The 19,471-nt window shown below is 54.2% G+C and overlaps 1 protein-coding gene across 1 annotated transcript in view; it reads left to right on the top strand.

Moving 5' to 3' along the window:
• Nucleotides 1-5,725: 5,725 nt before the first annotated feature.
• LOC100657461 (sodium channel protein type 5 subunit alpha-like) overlaps nucleotides 5,726-19,471 on the top strand; it is a 42,470-nt gene continuing 28,724 nt past the window's right edge. Inside the window, 2 exon segments of the mRNA XM_064277504.1 lie at nucleotides 5,726-8,159; nucleotides 10,969-11,087. Coding sequence (XP_064133574.1) covers nucleotides 7,887-8,159; nucleotides 10,969-11,087 — 392 coding nt within the window. The 5' untranslated portion in view covers nucleotides 5,726-7,886.

The raw sequence follows: 19,471 nt of genomic DNA, 5'->3' as shown, positions 1-19,471 counted from the left end.
CCAAACCAAACCCCTTGGTTGAGTCAATTCTGACTCATAGTGACCCTGTAGGACAGAGTAGAACTGCCCCATAGGGTTTTCAAGGCTCCTGCAACGTTTATGGGACCAGACTGCCACGTCTTTCTCTCACGGAGCAGCTGGTGGGTTTGAACTGCCGACCTTTCAGTTAGCAGCCCAGTGCTTAACCACTGCGCCACCAGGGCACCTTAAGCCTTCCAGATCTAATGTCTCTTTTACAACGGGACACTGAATTCAGACTAAACAAAACCTATTGCCATTGAGTCAGTTTCAACTCATGGCCACGACATGTGTGACAGAGTGGAACTAGCTGCTCCACAGGGTTTTCTTGCCTGTGGGTTACTGGTTAACCTTTACAAGAAGCAGGTTGCCAGGCCTTTCTTCCATGGTACTGACGGGCGGGTTCACTGGTGAGTAGTCCAGCACAAACCGTTTGCACCATCCAAACCAAAAAACCAAACCCCTTGCCATCAAGTCGATTCCTACTCACAGCTACCCTAAAGGACAGAGTAGAACTGCCCCAAAGGCTTCCAGGGAGCATCTGGTGGATTCAAACCGCTGACCTTTTGGTTTGCAGTTGAGCTCTTAGCCACTGCACCACCAGGGCTCCAAGGGCCCTTGAATTCCAACTAGCCATATTTAAGTGCTCAGTAGCCACACATGGTGAGTGGCCACCATATTGGACAGCACAGCCCGGGAAACTGCTGACTGCTTGGGCAGGGGCAGAAATCGGCCAGGTCTTGCTGTGGCATTTGCCCACGTAAGCAGAGGCCCACCTTCCTAGCAGGGCTGCAGTGGAGGGAGGACCAGCCTCAGACGAGGCCGACCAGGGTCAGCTCTGAGCTTTGGAGTGGGAATCACAGACACTGTCAGTCCGTGTGCAGGTGGGCCACAAATAAGCCAAGACCCTCTCCCAGCTCTCTGTGCCCTCACAGGTGGGAGGCTCTCCTCACAGCCCTGGATCATGAAGACTGAGGCTTACTTACTTAACCTCCCTAAGCATCAGGTTTTCCATCTGGAAATGGGATCATAATCAGTCCTTGTCATAGGGTTGTTGGTCCACGGCGGCACTTCGCACAGGGCCAGGCACGTGACGAGCCCTGATACTGCAGAGATTTATGCTCGTCCAGTGCCCACCCGTGTTGTAACTAGGAGACAGAGATCCAGGTGGCGGTGTGGACTAGGAGTTGGGCGAGGAGGATTAATCTAGCATTCATTCATTCATTCGGCGGGCCCTATGGGCACCTCCGCTGTGCCAGGCCCTGTTTTGGGAGCTCAGGACACAAGCCAAGGAAGGGGCAGACCTGGAAGTAAGTGTCTGTACCCTGTGATGAAGTAGGTCTGGAGGAGACCAGGAACACAGAGCAGGGAAGGACCAGCCAGGCACGGCAGGCTGGCATTTTCAGAAAAGGCCCTTCTGAGCTGGATCTCTTAGGAGAATAATAATAATAAAATAACTGCAATAATCATAGCAACTGACAATCATCGAATGCTCTCTGTGTGTCACACACTGTGCTTGTATCAATTCATTCGTGTATCAACCACCCTGTGAAATAGGTACTGTTATTAAACCCATTTTACAGATGGGAAAGTTGAGATAGAGAAATACCAATTAGCTTGCCCAAGGCCACACAGCAGGTAAGGGGTAGGGCCCAGATTTGTGCTGGTGATATCTCCCCATTTTCTCATCATCTTCTGATGTTTTTCATCCCACAATGACAGAAAGTATTCTGTGAACTGATTTGTAGGGCCATTCACACAGGGGGTGCTTATTAAATATTCAGTCAATTAGTAAAATGAGTATGTGAGTTAAGATGTTAGAAATGAGGTCGGAAGTCCTAGTGGGAGCATTTCAGGCAATGAGGCCCCGGAGGGAGAGGGGGCCCCCTGCTCGCGTCTCAGTATTTTGGGCCCTGTAGATGGAGTCCCCGGGTGGTGCAGAGTTAAAGTGCTCAGCGGCTAACCAAAAGGTTGGACGTTCAAGTCCACCCAGAGGCACCTCAGAAGAAAGGCCTGGCAACTTACATCCGAAAAACCGACCATTGAAAACTGTACGGTGCACAGTTCTCCTCGGACCCACACAGGGTTGCCGTGAGTCAGAACTGGCTCCGCTGCGAGATGTCTGGGGTAACGCTTCAGCTTGTCAAGCTTCCCCTCGCTTCCATCCTCCTATGGTCCCTGGTGGGGTCTGTCCAGCAGTCCCGGATCCATCTTTCTAACAAGCCCCATCAACCTGGAGGAAGAGCGTGGGGCCCTGTGACTATCAGTGTGATGGGTGCTCTGACCTCCACCTGGAAAGTCAGCTCCGATTGCAGGGCGCCCACACCCTCTCCCTGAGCCCTCGCTTTGGGACCGAGGGGCAGGTGAAAGGAGGGTGCCTTGGGGCCAGGGCATGGGGGGACCGAGTGCCCGGTGGTGGTTGCTCCTGCCCGAGGTCACGCAGACTGCAAGGTGGGTGGAGCCCAGAGCTGAGGAGGCCACCAGAGGCTTTCCAGGAAGCCTGGAGCCACTTCCACAGAGCGCTTTGCATAAATTTGCATGCAGAGAATATTCATTGCGTGTTGTGTTTCAGAGGCTCAGATTCCAAGGCGACCAAATGACAGGCATGCGTGACTCAGGACCCTGGAGTGTGCCTGCCTTCAGGATCCAGAGGGGAGAGGGCGATGGGATGGTGGCGGAGGGGCTGGAGACGTTCTTTCCTCACCCAGGGCGACCGGCTGTCCTGGTGTGTCCTGGAGTAAGGACCTTCCAGGATGCAGAACTGCCGGCGCTAACACCAGGAAAGACCTGAGCAACCCGGGACACGCTGGTCACCCTGTCACTCCCCGACCCTCCTCGGGCTGCAGGGTTATTTGGTTCCATGGCACTCACTGAAGTCAGCATTGACTGAGCGGCAGCTGTGTGCCTCGTGCAGGGCCAGTTTCGGGTGTGACCGGTCAGGATTCTCCCCTGCGGTATGTCTGCCTTGATGTGAAGCCCTGTGCCTACAGTCCACTGGGCTGACCCAGCCCGGCCCTGAGAAGGGGCTTCCAGCTGTCTGGGGAGACCAGGACCCCCCTAGCCCATGGGCTGTCAGCCTAGCCAAGGCCAGGAAGGGGACAAGGACTGGGTGTGGGCACAGCCACCCCACACAGAAGAGGGGGTCCGTGCAGGCTGGGGCAGTCAGGGAGGGTGTCCCAGAGCCACATAGGGTGGGGCCAGGTGATTGAGGCCACCACCGTCAAGAGAAAGGATGTTGGGAGGAGCCGGTTAGAGAAGGAGGACCCACAGCTTCCCCCATGAGCTTGGGAGCCCAGGGGACTTGAGGGGACTAAGCCAACTGACGAACTTGGGCCAGGATGGAGTGGGGGTCCTACAGCCCACAGAGCAGTTGCTGGGAGAAGCTGGTACCGATGGAGAAGCTGTCCTGGGTGAGGGGAGAGAGCCATGAGGTGCTGGCATCTAGAGAGAGCATAGCTGGTGGCCTGAGAATAGTCAGGTCCAGCCTTCCCGGCACGTTGGAGCGGCACCAGACAGCCGCTGTTCAGGGGTTCTTTCCTCTACGCCCTTCCCCTGGCAGAGTGGGTCCTCCCTGACAAGCTGGGGCCTGACCTCCTAGGCCTCAGGGGTATGGCTGGCTAAGCCCGTTCTCAGCCCACCCTGTAGCCCTGGAAGCTTTGCAGCCGAGACTGAGCCGGCTCTGCCGCCGCAGGGCGTGGGCCTGAGCTGCTGAAGGAAGGACAGAGCTGAGCCAGGTGCAGGCAACAGGAGAACAAGGGAGAAAAGGAATCCTGCCCGCCCACCCTGAGCCACCTTCTGGCCCAGAGACAAAGAGCACTCTTGGCGGGTTTACATTGGAACCTGAGGCTGCCTGGCTGCTGGGGGGCAGGGACTTCATCTGGAATCTGGTTTCAGCAGCTCCGCTGGGTCGCCCACACCCCTCCCTGCCAGGCCAGGGCCCTAAAGGGTGAGGCCACTGAGCCCCGAGGATCTGGGGGCTCTGCTGGAGGCCAGCTGGCTAAGACCCTCTGTAGGGTCTAGGGCCTATCATCAGGGCTTGGGGTGGAGGGGTGGGGAAGGCATGGTGGTGCTTGGACGTGTGAACCCAGACATCTGCCCCTCCGCCTGCAGGCCCTACCCCCAGACCTGGACCTGGCTCCTTAAGGTGGCTCTGCCTCTCCCCCTGGGTCCAGGGACACAGACTGGAATCTGTCAGGCCAAAGGGCGGGGCAGGCTGGGGTTCCAAGGCCAGGGTGCCTCCTGGGGAGCCTTCAGTACGGCACCCCATCCCTCCCCAGAAACGACCTGGACACTGGGTGAGACAGAGCTGGGGCCAGAGCCGAGGCTGAGACCCACTCCTATGGGACACAGAATGTTCCAGAAAGGACTCGGGGTCACCTCATCCCTCGTCCTCATTCTACGAGGAGGAGACTCAGGTGTAGAGGAGGGGACAGGCGTACTCAGGGTTCCCCATGTCAGCACCTGAGCAGGGACCAAGCCCGGTCTTAACCTCCCTCTGAAGTCATCACAGAGAGCTTGGGGGAAGCCTGCCTCAGAATCCCACTTTTCAAGACAGAATGCAGGGGATTAAAAAGGAGGCCAGCTATATTGAAATACAGCTCTCGATGCTTAAAATCAAGTTTTTGATAGAGTAATATGAGTGCTTCTTTATCAATAATGAGGTCCAGCAGGGAGTCCAGTAAGTACAATAATTCTGAAGTAGTGAGAAACATTAATTATATTTCAAAATACCTGCAACAACTGTAATGCCATATGAAAAAAGGCACCTGCAGTTTCTGTTGGTCACAGGTAGTGCTGATACTTCAGGTTTGTCGCTTAAATTGGTAATTGAAGGAAATGCTGAATTTCAGTTGGAAATTAGTGAGAATGAGATATAATTCTCTCCCCAACCCCTACTAGGGGTCTGTTAAGAGCCCCTGAAATACACAGACGGGCAAAGCTAACCTGTGCTGCTACCCTCGGTGAGGGAGGGCAGTTAGTGACTAGAGGGGAACCCAAGTCTAGATGACTAACCAGTGCCCTCGAGTCAGTTCTGTCTCGTGGTGACCCCATGGGTGTCAGAGTAGAGCTGTGCTCCATAGGGGGTTTCGGTGGCAGAGTTTCAGAAGTAGATTGCCAGGCCTTTCTTCCGAGGTGCCCCTGGGTGGACTCAAACCACCGACCTTTCTGTCATCGGCTGAGTACGGTAACCGTTTGTACCACCCACGGACTCCTAATAAGAACAGCCTATTTCTTGATCTGGGTGCTGGTTACCCGGTGTGTTCAGGCTGCGATATGTGCACCTATCTGCACAGATAGTTTACTTCTATATAAATTAAAATAACACCATTCCTAGAACAGATGCACAGAAGTACATACAAGTGTGAACACGCTCTCTGCCGGTGTACACCAGCGAGCCGCAGAACCCTTGCAGGCATACAGACACAGATGGATACAGTGAGACAGAGAACGCTATTTTTAGGAGTTAATTCCAAGCAAGAGAGGTGGCTTCCTGATTTACAGAACAACTGATTGCTCACAGCAGAGAGGGTTGCCCTGCAAAGAATCTGCTGTCATCCAGGCTGGCCGTTATTTTTTTAAGAATAAAAAGAATAATGACTTTGTTGTTTTTGTAAAAAAAAAAAAACACTAAAAACTCATTATAAAGAATTCAAGCAATGAGGACAAGTGCAAAGAAGGTTTAACATCACCCAAGCTTCCACCAGCCAAGAAAACAAAATCACCACTCACATTTGGTGACAGCTTTAGAGCCGTCTGTCTTTGTTCACGCAAAAATGGAGGTAGATAGGGAAGTGGTTTTATAAAATGGGAGTCTACTCCCTCACCTGCTATTTTCAACAAAGATGCTTCTCTAACTTTGCTTGAATGAAACAGAAGAGAAAGACGACGATGGACAGCATGTTCTTTTTTATCTTTTTTTTTCATTGTGCGTTAGGTGGAAGTTTACAGAGCAAATTAGTTTCCTGACCGATAGTTATACGTAGTGTCCCATGACATTGGTGTCGTTCCCTGCGATGTGCCCACACTCCCCCCATTTCCACCCTCGGTTCCCTTTCTCCTTTCTTCCTAGTTTCTACGCCTTCCTGGTTTCTCCTCTTTGCTTTGGGGCAAATATTGCTCTTTTGATCTTGTGTAACAGATTGTTCTAAGGAGCACGTTCCTCTCCGGTGTTGTTCATTTTGTGGGTCTGTCTCTGGTTTGGCTGAAAGGTGGTCTCCAGGAAGGGCTTCAGCTCCAGTTCAGGGGGGTCTTAGGGCCATAGTCTTTGGGTAGACAGTGTGTTCTTAAAGTGTGGGTCTTGGGACCTCCCTCCTCTGTCTCGCTCACACATTCCCTGCCCCCTGCTCACCGCTCCCAGGGATAAGAGGTGCCCTTCCGAGGCCTGGCTGGTTGTGTTTGCTCACTGTTTACCTGTCACTTGGCCAGGTACTGGCTTCACGGCACTCCACGGTGCTCAGGGCTAGGGCCCCTTACAGGGTCAGTGACAAGGGCAGCTCATTGGGGTCATTGGTGACGTGCGTCTCAGGGGTAAGATCAAGGCAGAGCTGGCCCTTGGTTGATGGAAAGGGATTCTGACCTGGCAGAGGTCTCCAACAGGTGTTCGTCCCACCCTCTTGAGCCAGTGCCCGGCCATTCCTGGGTTTGATGTGGTCGTTAGTGACGTGGCTCCCGGTTGGTGTCACAGCCGCTGGCTGTTGGTACCACATCCTGTGCTGGGGGGGCCGTCCGGGAGCACATTCTTCTGCCTTGGTGTCATAGGCTGTGCGTGTTCACACCAGGCCCTGGATCGCTGAGGCCACCAGGGCCACATTTTCCCAGTTGAGCGTCACACACGGGAGCCAGCTGGATGTCCTAGTCAATGAGTGTCACTGTTTTCTGGTTCTGCTGTCACTCAGGATTGGCTTTCTTGTTTGTCCAGATTCGGGAGGAGGGGGCGCTCTGTCAGCATTTTCCAACTTTGGAGCCGGATGGTACGGAGAGGCACTGGGCCGTGGGATTCCTCTGCAATCCTCACTGGGAGCCCACATCTGGACGGCAGCTCCAGAGCTGTTAACCAGCTGTTTCCAAAAACCCACTGGATTTGTCTGGGTCTCGAATGGCAGCTGCAGGTGCCCCATCGGTTGCCACTTTCCAATAAGACACTGGCACCTCGTGTCCCACGTGAAGTCTGGGCACGCACCCCCGTGAATGCCCCCCTACACTCAGACTGGGAACCTACCAGGAAAAGGAGGAGTTCCGGCATGGTCCGGGGGCCTCTGACCACCCTTCCCTGCGGAAGGGACAGGCTTGAGGGGAGGGCAGCGATTGCGTGTCACCCAGGTAGTCTCTATCATCCATTCCGTCATTCGTTTGTTCAGGACCAGATCCGGCGGGGGTCTGGGATACAAACGTGGTAGATTGGCCCCTGCCCCAAGGCCCAGCCCCCTCAGCCCAGGGCAGCTCTGACACCAGCTGTGAGAAGCGTCTGGAGGAGTAATAGCTAAGGAGCAGGAAGCTGCCAGTGTTGCCTTTCGTGTGGAGTGGAGCTGAATGGAGGTGTTTTTGATGACACACCTGCTCTCACCCTCTTGCGTCCAGACATGCTTTTGGGACGTTTGGGAAGGGAGGAGTACCCTCCTCCACGTCCCCGTGCAGACCCCGCACCTGTAGGCTCTGGGTTCATCCAGGTCTGTGTCGGCCATTTCTGGCTGAAGGCTGGGAGCCTGTGTTCTGGGAGCGTCTTTGCAAATGTTGTCTGTCAGTCCATGCACTGTCGCAGGCCCTCCCTACCCCGGCTCTGCACTCAGCCTCACGTCCCATATCTGTGTCTTCCAGCCCCCCGACGGGCAGCGTGAGGAGAACCTGTGCCCCAGAAGCAGGATGAGAAGATGGCAGACTTCCTGTTATGTCGGGGCACCAGCAGCTTCCGCAGGTTTACCCGGGAGTCCCTGGCGGCCATCGAGAAGCGCCTGGCAGAGAAGCAGGCCCGCAGCTCGGCCGCCTCACAGGAGAGCCGCGACGGGCTGCCTGAGGAGGAGGCGCCCCAGCCTCAGCTGGACCTGCAGGCCTCCAAGAAGCTGCCCGATCTCTATGGCAACCCGCCCCGTGAGCTCATCGGGGTGCCCCTGGAGGACCTGGACCCCTTCTACAGCACCCAGAAGGTGATGCCGTCCTCTCTTACATGCAGCCCCTGCCAACCCAGTAGACAGGGAGGAGAGGCCCTGGCCTCCCTGTGGGCTCTGTTTGGGTGGGCCCCCCCCGGGGTTTCGGGGGTGAGTCATTGCTGATCTAGATTCTAGTCACCTCAGTTTGGAGCTCTGGGATATGAGGCAGGAATCATGCAGCCTGAGATGCTGGTTTGGTGCTGGGAGGAAGAGGAGGCAGCCACACTCAAAGCCTGCCTCCTTGTGGAGGAGTGGCCTTGGGTGGTCTGTGGTTAGATTTTCACCCCTGGAGGACTTTCCGGGTCCCCTGTTGTGTGTGAATTGGAGTCCTGCCTGAGTTGAGTTTGGACCCCAGGGCACAGCATGTGGGTCCCCTCTCCTAACTGAGGACAGCATGTACCCCCCATGCCCCACCCCTCTGGCAGCACGGAGAACTTGCAGAGGTTGCCTGGGTCAGGGTGGCTCAGGCGGGGGCCACAGAGCAGCTCCCCTGGGCTTTGTTGGTGGGGGGAGGACAATGGGACCATGAAGGCCAGTGGAAAGTCTGACAGGGCAGAGGGGCAGGTTTCCTTGGGTGGGGTAATTCTGCCCCTGTCTCTCCTTTTGACTGGGGCAGGGTGACTCAGGGTTCCTCCCAGCAGGGATTTCTACCCAGGAGGCCAGTCCCCCAGCCCCCATCTCAGATCCCTGTCTTGGGCTCACCTCTCAGGACCCTGTTCCCCAGCCCTGCTCCCCCCCAGGCCACGGGCACACAGGGCTCCTGCAGCAACTTGGTACACCCACCTGATTCACCCCACTTTCAGGCCTCACTGCTGGAGGAAGGCAGGTTTGAATTTGGGGTGCAGCCTTCCCCCAGCAGGCTGGTGCCAGAGAGGACAGTGGCACTCACGACAGTGGTTAGTGGTGGCTGAGGACGCCCTTGAGGGGCAGGCAGGTCCGTGTTCACAGTGTGAGTATGGCATGTGTGACGTGTGACTGCGAGTGTGACCATGCGGTAGACGTGAGTGCTGTGTCTGTCTGTGTCACCTGGCAGTGGGTGCCACTGCACATTGGAGACTAAAAGCTGATGGTGGGTATGGGGCATGTGTTTACCACGTGTGTGCACATGCATGCAGGTGTGAGCAGGTGTGGGTGTGAACGTGTGAAGGGAACCCCCCCCCCCAGTATACTTGCAAAGGCAGGAGAGGAGACCTGGAACCTGGTCCTGCTCCCAGGCTTCCACCTGGTTCAGGTGACTCAGATGAGGCCAAGGTCAGGGGCTAGGGCAGGTGAGGCTGATATTTGGGATTATCTAGGGTAGGTGGGCTTCAGTCATGGTTGGTCAGAGCTGGACATAAGAATTGGTATTGGGGTTGAGGCCACAGCTGGTAGTGAGAGGGTGGGTGGCCATTAGGTTGGAGTTGGCTGGGATCAGGCAGGAGTCATGGGGCCAGGTGGGAGTCACAGGGCCAGGCTGGGGTCATGGGATCAGGCTGGGGTCAAAGGGTCAGGCTGGGGTCGTGGGGTCAGGTGGGAGTCATGGCATCAGGCTGGGGTCATGGGGTCAGGCGGGAGCCATGGCGCCAGGCTGGGTCATGGGGTCAGGTGGGAAAAATGGGGTCAGGTGGGAGTCATGGGGTCAGGTGGGGATCAGGCTGGGGTCATGGGGTCAGGTGGGAGTCATGGGGTCAGGCAGGAGTCAGCCTAGGGCTCAGGTTTTGAGGGCTAGTGGCAGTTCATCCTAAGAAGAGTTAGAGACACTATCTCTTCTGTCCCTGTGTCTACCAGGAATGCCCTAAGTGTGACTGTGGCCTCTAACCTTCTGACCCTCCTTGCTGACCCTTGGCCACGCTGCCCACAAACCCACAAGTCACAGAGTCCCCACAGCAGAACTTTGTGCCCTGGTATGTCTGGTCAGCCCAGATTAAATAGAACCTTGTACCACCAGCTTCATGCTTGGAGAAGAAAAACTCCAGAGCTGTGCCCACCACAGCCATACCTGGTGCACACCTGGGCAGATGGGGCGACTCCATCCTCAGGGCTGCTGTTGGCTCCCACCTGATGTGCCCTGGCTCAGCCTCCCACTCTCAGTGTCGGCTCCCACGCCCATTTGTGCTGTGTAGATGAAGTCTTCTGGAAGCTTGGGGAGGGAGCCTCATCTTAGGGCTCATGGTCCCTCTAGAGGAGACACTGGGTTATCTGCTTTGGGCTGGAGTGGGCCTGTCATTGGTCCTGGACTCAGGAGACAGAGTCAGGGAACACGTCTACATTTACCTCACACCTGCTCCTCTTCCTGTAGCCTTTCCCCATGACACCTCCTTCCCCGCCCCGCAGCCCCCCCCCCCCCACACCTCGTACCTGGTGAGGAGCCTTGCAGGGCAGGAGGAGTCAAGCAAGGAGAAGGGGAAGGAGGAAGTGTCAATCAACTGGACCCTTCTGGTCTCTGCTATGATGACAGCAGAGCCTATGGGGGAGTTCTACTCTGACTATAGGGTTGCTATCAGTCAGAATCGACTCAGTGACACATAACAATATGAAGACAGCTGGGCTAGGCTTACAAAAGGCCCCTTCTTGTCAGGAACTCTAGTTTTTAAACTAAATCCCAACCTTCCCCTAAGTCTCACCTCACCCCATTCCCTCTATGGATGAGGCAACGAGGGTCCACTGAGCCCTATGCTGGCTCCTCCTCTCCCCTAGTCCCTGTTTGCTTCTTTCTACCTCTCACAGCCAGGACCCTAGGGCTCCAAGCCAACAGCTGCCCCCGACAAGCCTCTCCCCACAGGGCCTAGGGGCCACCCCCTCACCTGACACAGCTCTCTGTCCACAGACCTTCATCGTGCTGAATAAAGACAAGACCATCTTCCGGTTCAGTGCCACCGACGCCCTGTACCTCTTCAGCCCCTTCCACCCGGTCCGGAGAGCGGCTGTGAAGATTCTGGTTCATTCATATCCTTTGCAGCTAACCCCTGCTGGGTGCAGCCTTGTTTAGGGCTGGGGGTGGTGCAGGTCCTCAGCAAGCAGCACAATGGTCTCTTGGGAGCTGGTTAGACTTGCAGACTCTTGAACCCTCCCCAAATGGTCAGAACCAGCATCTGCATTTTAACTAGATCCCCAGAGTTCTCAGGCACATGAGTATTTAGGAAAATACTGTGAGTCTCCAGGATAGAGACATCCTGGAAGGTATATAGCTGAGGAGCCCAGAAGACATGGGGCCTACCCCTGTTTCCCTGTATCTGAGATAGTCTCTGAATGTACCTCCCACTGCACCCCTTGGCCTTCCACCCCCCACCCACTTGCAAGGACCTGCAAGCAGGTTGCTGGGGGCCCAGCCAAGGGAAAGCCGTTTCCCAGTGAAGAGGCCTCGAGTAGATTCACACGTGGGCATCTTTCAAGGGAGGCAACACTTGCTTTTGATTAGGTGTTGACAAAATGTTTGCAGCTTCAGAGTATCTCAAAGAACTCTGGTTAGCATTAAATTATATAAACCACAGCCTAAAAAAAGCCCAGGCCTACAGAGGGAGCGACAGGGGTGATGCTGTGGAGTAAAGGATTCGGACCCGTCTCGAGCCACTAGGGTGCTTTGGGCCTGGGGGTGCCCTTTGCCTCCCCCTCATCCTGCCTCTCATTCAGGCAGCACGTGGGGGTGGGGTGGCAGCACCCAATCATGTCTCTTCTCTGTTTGTAGACTCAGGGGTCTCAGTATCTGCTGTCGTGCCTGGGCAGCGCCTCCTTGGGCTGTGACTACTGAGGTGGGCGTACACACACAGCCTGCCCCACTGCTGACTTCCTCAGTGCTGTTGGGCTCAGGGCTCAGCAGTGCAATTAGTTGTGGGCCTGCTGGGTTGGCCTGACAGGGCTCCCCAAGATCACCCCTCAGCTCTGTCCTCCAGATGGGCGTTTTTTCTGATGTCAAGACCAAGGCCTCACCTATCAACCTCTGGGCAGGGGTGGGGGCCTTCAGGAAAACAGCTGCCCAGTGAGCTTGGATGGAGTGTAACCCAGAGGATGCTGACAGACCAGGAACTTCTCTGGACCAGGGAGGGATGGGTTTGCTCCTTCATGGTGCCACTGTCTTCCCCTATGCCCCAGTGCCTGGTGCTGAACCCAGGGTGAACTCGAGGGGTCCCGTGTCTCATCTGTTATCTGTACGTAGATACGTTGTAAGATGCATGTGTCCAACCACGCTTCTGCTCTGTCCTCCTCCAGCTCCCTCCCGCCTTTCTGAGGGATTCCTGCCCTGTGCGTGCGCGCGCGCGCGTGTGTGAGAGAGAGAGAGTGTGGGGGGGGGGCGTGGGGGGGTGAGAATGTGAGTGTGTGTGTGTATCTGTGTCTCTGTGTATCTGTGTCTGTGTGTCTAGGGACACTGCCACATGCAGGCCCCCACTGTGTACCAACAGTGGTCTCGGGTGGGACAGACAGCGTGAGGAGGGGCTGGATTCAGGGGACAGCCTGCCACTCCCAACAACAGCTTACTTGTGAGGTGTGAGGGTCCAGATTTAATTCTGAGCCATTCCTCAGCTGCTCCTGAGCTCCTAGCGTCAGGCACTGTGCTAAGCGCCCTGGGGGCACTGAGCTAAGTACGACCCTGCCCTTGTCGCTTGCGAATTTTACAGCCCCCTACCCTAGTGGCGCAGTGCTTAAAGCGATCAGCTGCTAACCAAAAGGTCAGCAGTTCAAAACCACCACTGGCTCCGCAGGAGAGAGATGTGGCAGCTTCCACAGAGATCTATGGCCTTGGAAGCCCTATGGTGGGGTCGCTAAGAGTCAGAACCAACTCCTCAGCGGTGGTTTGGTTTGGGTTTGATGAGTAATAAGACAACTGCACGAGCCGTTGTCCTTCCTGCCAGACCGGGGCCCCTCCAGGGGAGAAGGACACAGGGCAGGAGGGCGGGGAACCTTCGCACGGAGTCTTACTTCAAGGACTGGCCTCCCTGAAAGCATGCTCCGGCTCTCACCTGGGGCCTCTCCTCCAGGTATCTAACCAACCCTGGGCTGTTTGGCAGCCACAGCAACCCCCAGGGACGTAGCAGCAGCCCCAGGTTCCTGCAGGGCCATGGGCTGGACCCGAGGATGAGAGGCGAGGGAGGTAGGTGGGCCAGGGAGGCAGTGTGGGCACTGGGGTCCCCAGCCTGGGCTGAGGGTCCACTGAGCTGTAGCTCTGAGGCTGTGAGGTACTAGTTCACCTGGCAGGCTCTGCTCGGAGGACTCTGAGCCGGCCTATGTCCCCCAGGGCAGCTGCCCCAGGGACATGGCTTAGAGAGGAGTGAGGCCCCATACCCGGCTCCTAGCAGCTGCCTTGACTCGGCTAACTGGGGGTGGAAGCACGTTGCTGGCCTGCAACAGCACTGCTTAGTGGGCTCACGGGTGCTGGGGGAGAGGAGGGGACCTAGACTTGTGAGGTTTGGAAGCAGCCCTTCTTGTCCTGAGCCTGCCACACTGGTAGCATCAGCATCCCGAGGCTCTTGTTAGGACTCCTGGATCCCGAGCCCTGCCCCAGAACTGCTGGATCAGTCTGTGCTCCAGAAGGTCCCCAGTGATTCGGGGCACACTGCCACAGGGCACTTGTTTCCAAATGTCAGCCCATGAGGGCCACCTCAGGCTCACCTCACCAGGGAGCTTGTTAAACATGCAGGTTCCCACCTCTTTCAGACCAGCCTCTCCAGCGTGTGGCCCCGTAATCTGCGGGCTCTCCGTGCATTTCTTTTTCTTTTCTTTTGTGATTGAGATATTATTCATATAGGAGCCCCGGTGGTGCAGTGGTTAAGCGCTCAGCTGCAAACTGAAGGGTCAGCAGTTCAAACAAGCCGCTCCATGGGAGAAAAAACCTGGCAGTCTGCTTCCATGAAGATTACAGCCTTGGAAACCAAGTGAGACAGTTCTACTCTGTTCTATAGGGTCGCTATGAGTCAGAATTGACTCAGTGGCACACAACGTAATCCATATACTATAAAATTCACCCTTTAAAGTATTCGGTAGTTTTAATGTGTTCTCAAGGTTGTGCAACCATCCAAAAAACAAACCTGTTGCCATCAAGTCAGTTCCTACTCATGGCGACCCCATGTGTGTCGGAGTAGAACTGCGCTCCACAGGGTTTTCAGGGACTGTGGTCTTATGGAAATGGATCACCAGGCCTTTCTTCGTGGCACCATTGGGTGGATTCGAACCATCAACTTTTCGGTTAGTACCTAGCACAAACCATTTGCCACCACTGCTAATTCCAGGACATTTTTGTCACCCCCAAAAGTAACAATCTCTGTGTTTCTGATATGTAGTCAGGGTCAGTGTCTGATTCACGAGCTTTCACTTTGCCCTCATTGTTGTATCTACTGAAACATCTAAGTCCCTAAATGTGCGAAGTCTGCGCCCTCTGGAAAAAGTGGGAGGAACCAAGAAGAAATTAAAAAGGAGACAGGGATACAGCCCCTGCTCTCAAGGAGGCTGCCGTCGGGCAGGAGAGAGCCCCATGAAGACGTTTCCAGGGGGCATGCCAGGGAGTGAGTGCGTGATAACTCCGCGTGGCTTTGCTGTCTGCTCCACGCTTGCAGCGCATCCCGGGAGGGGGAGCTGCCGATAAAGTAAATATGGATGTAGAATTATTTTTTCCTGTGTCTTTTTGTTACTAATCCTGCAGGACTTAATAAAAGAAACCCACTGGGCTCCAGGTTGCACAGCGGGCACATCAGGAGAGGCCTCACGTTCATGTGGAAGGACGCTTTGCCTTCCTGGGTGCACGGGCTCTGTTCACAGAATCCTCCCACGTCTCCACCAGACTCAAGTGGCCAATCAAGCCACATGGTTTGGAATTGTTGTTTTTTTTTTTTTTCCTTCATACTCATTTAATAGCACAAATATATGAAAATACCCCCCACCATTCATTTCTCTCTTTAGGTTTTTTGACTCCCTGGGGACTGAGGGCTTAGGCAGCCCAGGCCTTCAGGCATTTCCCTATCAGCCATGCAAGCAGTCTTTGCTGGCATTTGAATCACAAGGCTGACATGGTCCCTTTAAGGCGAGTGGGTGTTTGGGGACAATGACAGAACAGGGTTGAAGATGTTCAGCTGAGCTCAGGCCTGGAGAGCTGACGTTGGCCTCTGCTCACATGGGGCACCAGCTTGATCACTGGCCTGGAATGACCAGGCTGTGCAGACAGGTGTGCTCTGGCCAGTCGATAGGTGATTCATCTATCTGGTCCTGGCCGCGTGCTGAGCTCCACGGGGGATCTGGGGTTCTAGGGCCTTACGCACATGGACTAGGGCTCAGTCCAGTTAGGAGAGATCACACACACACAGGAGTGACCGAGAATACTGTAAGAGCCATCCTCAAGGCCAGGGGATCCAGGAAAGGACTTGGAGCAGGCACGTGGCAGAGACAAGCTGCTTGCCCCACTGTCAGCCGTGGCTGGGTCTGGAACAGTCAGCACCCAGGTGGGCTGCTCCTGTCGTTTCTCACCGTGGGACTCAGGCCGTGGCTGGCAGGACTGAGAAGGGCTGTCTGCCCTGGCTCCTCCCTGTCTTGACGTTGGTGGGCTTCTCACCTCTATGTCCAGCCATATTCTCAGGTCCAAGGCAGCTATCTTGTCCACACTTCTGCGCTTTGTAGAGGTGTGAGAGCCGTGAGCAGCCTCGCCAGAGCTGAAAACGCCTGCGCAAAGAGGGGCCGGATCTGTGCCTGAGCGATGAGTCCCCCTCAGTCCTCAGCCCACCTTGCTTTGCCAAGTCCAGCAGGGCTGGATGATTGCTGGAGGAGACAGCCTTCCTGCTGTTTGAATGCCTCTTGCAGGAAGCCTTCCTGCTGCTCCAGTGCCTCTTCCACAAAGCCGTCCTGCCTAGCCCAGCCAGGGGCATCTCTGGCTCTCATAGCATTCCACCTAGAGTGCTTCAGGGCTGTGGCTGTGATCCGAGGCCCCCATCACATAGGGCCAGGCATACATGCTCAGTTGGGGCTTATTCTTTTTTTTTTTCTTTTTTTACAATTTTTATTGTGCTTTAAGTAAAAGTTTACAAATCAAGTCAGTCTCTCACACAAAAACCCATATATACCTTGCTACACACTCCCAATTACTCTCCCCCTAATGAGACAGCCTGCTCTCTCCCTCCACACTCTCTTGTCCATTTCTCCAGCTTCTAACCCCCTCCACCCTCTCATCTCCCCTCCAGGCGGGAGATGCCAACATAATCTCAAGTGTCCACCTGATCCAAGAAGCTCACTCCTCACCAGCATCCCTCTCCAACCCATTGTCCAGTCCAATCCATGTCTGAAGAGTTGGCTTCAGGAATGGTTCCTGTCCTGGGCCAACAGAAGGTCTGGGGGCCATGACCACCAGGGTCCTTCTAGTCTCAGTCAGACCATTAAGTCTGGTCTTATGAGAATTTGGGGTCTGCATCCCACTGCTCTCCTGCTCCCTCAGGGGTTCTCTGTTGTGTTCCCTGTCAGGGCAGCCATCGGTTGTAGCTGGGCACCAACTAGTTCTTCTGGTCTCAGGATGATGTAGTCGCTGGTTCCTGTGGCCCTTTCTGTCTCTTGGGCTCATAATCGCCTTGTGTCCTTGGTGTTCTTCATTCTCCTTTGATCCAGGTGGATTGAGACCAGTTGATGCATCTTAGATGGCTGCTTGCTAGCGTTTAAGACCCCAGACATGGGGCTTATTCTTAGAAACAACAGATAATTCCATCCGTCCTTCTATATGGCATCTCCCCACATTTTACGGAAACCCTCGCCTCATTTGGAGGGTCCCTGGGTGTAATGAATGGTTTGTACTCATCTACTAACCAAAAAGCTGGTGATTTGAATCCGCCCAGAGGCACCACAGAAGAAAGGCCCAGTGACCTACTTCTGGAAAATCACAGCTATTGAAAACCCTATGGAACACAGTTCTAATCTAGCACATGGGGTTGCCAAGAGCTGGCAGCTGGTCTTGTTTTGGTTACCTCCTTTGGTTTTCATACCTGCCCTGCAGGTGACAGTGGCCAGGCATTAGAAGGCATCCCCGTTTGGCACACAAGGGCTGAAGCAATGTGACTTATGCAGGCTGCTGGGTCTGGAGGTGGGAGAGGGGGCCAGGTGACCCTTGATGTCGTTGTGCAGAGGTGGTATAGTAGGGGTTCAGATGGAGGCCTGGACTGGGGTGACCAAGGGTCGGAGCTGCACTCTGCCCTTTACCATCTTTGTATCTATGTAGTTTCCTGTTGTTTTTATGGCCTAAAACAACACAATTTTTTTTTTTTAATTTTATTGTGTTTTAGGTGAAACTTTACAGTGCAATTTAATTTTCATTCAAAAAAATTTAAACAAATTGCTTGGTGACATTGGTTGCAATCCCCGAAATGTGTCAGCACTCTCCCCCTCTCCACCCCAGGCTCCCCATGTCCATTTGTCCAGTTTTCCTGTCCCTTCCTGCCTTCTCATCTTTGGTTTTGGGCAGGTGCTGCCCATTTGGTCTCGTGTACTTGACTGAATTCAGAAGCCCGTTCCTCACGTGTGTTATCATTTGTTTTATAGGCCTGTCTAGTCTTTGTCGGAAAGGTGGGCTTCTGCGGTGGCTTCAGTTCTGAGTTAGCAGGGTGTCCTGGGGGCCATAGTCTCAGGAGTTCCTCTAGTCTCTATCAGACCAGTAAGTCTGACCTTTTTTTGTGAGTTTGAATCTTGTTCTGCATTTTTATCCTGCTCTGCCCAGGACCCTCTATTGTGATCCCCGTCAGAGCAGTCAGTGGTAGTAGCCAGCCACCTTTTAGTTCTGAGCTCAGGCTGGGGGAGGCTGTAGTTCATGTGGTCCATTAGCTCTTTGGACTAATATTTTCCTTGTGTCTTTGGTTTTCTTCATTCTCCTTTGCTCTGGATGGGATGGGACCAATAGATGTATCTTAGATGGCTGCTTGCAACCTTTTAAGACCCCAGATGCTACTCACCAAAGTAGGTTGTGGAACAATTATGGACTGGGTTATGCCAGTTGACCTAGATATTCCTCGAGACCATGGTCGCCAGCCCAACATGAATTTATTATGTTATGGTTCTAGAGGCCAGAACCCAAAGTCGGTCTCACTGGGCTAAAAACAAGGTGTCATCAGGGCTGTGCTCCTTTCTGTAGGCTCCAGGCAAGGATTGTTTTCTAACTTTTTCCAGCTTCCAGAGGCTGCCCACATTCCTTGGCTCATGGCCCCTTTCATCTTCAACACCAGCAATGGCCAGTCAGGTCTTTCTCATATGCATCACTCTCACCTTTCTGCCCCTGCTTTTCTTTATAAGGACTTGTCTTAGTTATCTAGTGCTGCTATAACAGAAATATCACAAGTGGATGGCATTCACAAACAGAAGTTTATTCTCTCACAGTCCAGTTGGCTAGAAGTCAAATTCAGGACATGAGCTCCAGCTTTTTGTCAGCTCCAGATGAAGGTCCTTCTCATCAATCATCCCCTGGACTAGGAGCTTCTCAGTGCAGGGACCCTGAGTCCACAGGACGCACTATTCTCCTTGCTCTTGTTTCTCGGGCTTACGAGGTCCCCCCATCTCTCTGCTCACTTCTGTCTTTTATATCTCAAAAAAGATAGACTTAAGACACAACCTAATTTTGTAGATTGACTACTGCCTCACTAACATAACTGCAGCTAATGCCACCTCATTAATATCACAGAGGTAGGATTTACAACACATAGGAAAATCACATCAGATGACAAAATGGTGAGCAGTCACACAACTGGGAATCATGGCCCAGTTAAAATGACAGATGTTTTTAGGGGACACAGTTCAATCCCTGACAGGACCCTTGTGATTACGTTGGGCCCACTGGATTATCTAGGATAATCCCCCCATCTCCAGATCTGTAATGACATCCGCAGAGTCCCCTTTGCTGTGTGAGTTAGCGTATTCACAGGCCCCTAGCATTAGGACATGGTCATCTTTTGGGGGCCGTTATTCTGCGTAATACGATATCCTTGGCCTTAGCCTCTTTGTGCATCCATGAAATGGAGACAAAGTCTCCACCCCACAGGGTTGTTGGGGGAATCGGATGAGTTGAGGGATTCAGAAAACAGAGCCTGACACCTTGGAAGGGCTTACCGTGCATTCTTAGCATCCCAACGTCCATCTTTCAGGAATCGCCTGGCTTCCTCGGTAGATGGCTTAGCCACAAATCTGCGGGAAAGGGCAAGGGCTGGTTGAGGGGCTAACTGTCCAGTGGAGAAAGCCTTGGCAGGTTGGCTGGGTCGGGGGAGGTTGTGTGAGTGTGTGTGTGAGAGAGTGTGTGTGAGAGTGTTGTGAATGTGTGTGTGAGGGTGTGTGTCTGTGTGTGTGTGTGCAAGGAAGTGGGAGTACTAACCCTTGAGAAATGGCAGAGG

The sequence above is a fragment of the Loxodonta africana genome, chromosome 27 (assembly GCF_030014295.1).
Source record: "Loxodonta africana isolate mLoxAfr1 chromosome 27, mLoxAfr1.hap2, whole genome shotgun sequence".
In the NCBI taxonomy this organism is placed as follows: Eukaryota; Metazoa; Chordata; class Mammalia; order Proboscidea; family Elephantidae; genus Loxodonta; species Loxodonta africana.
This window is presented reverse-complemented; position numbering and strand designations above follow the sequence as displayed.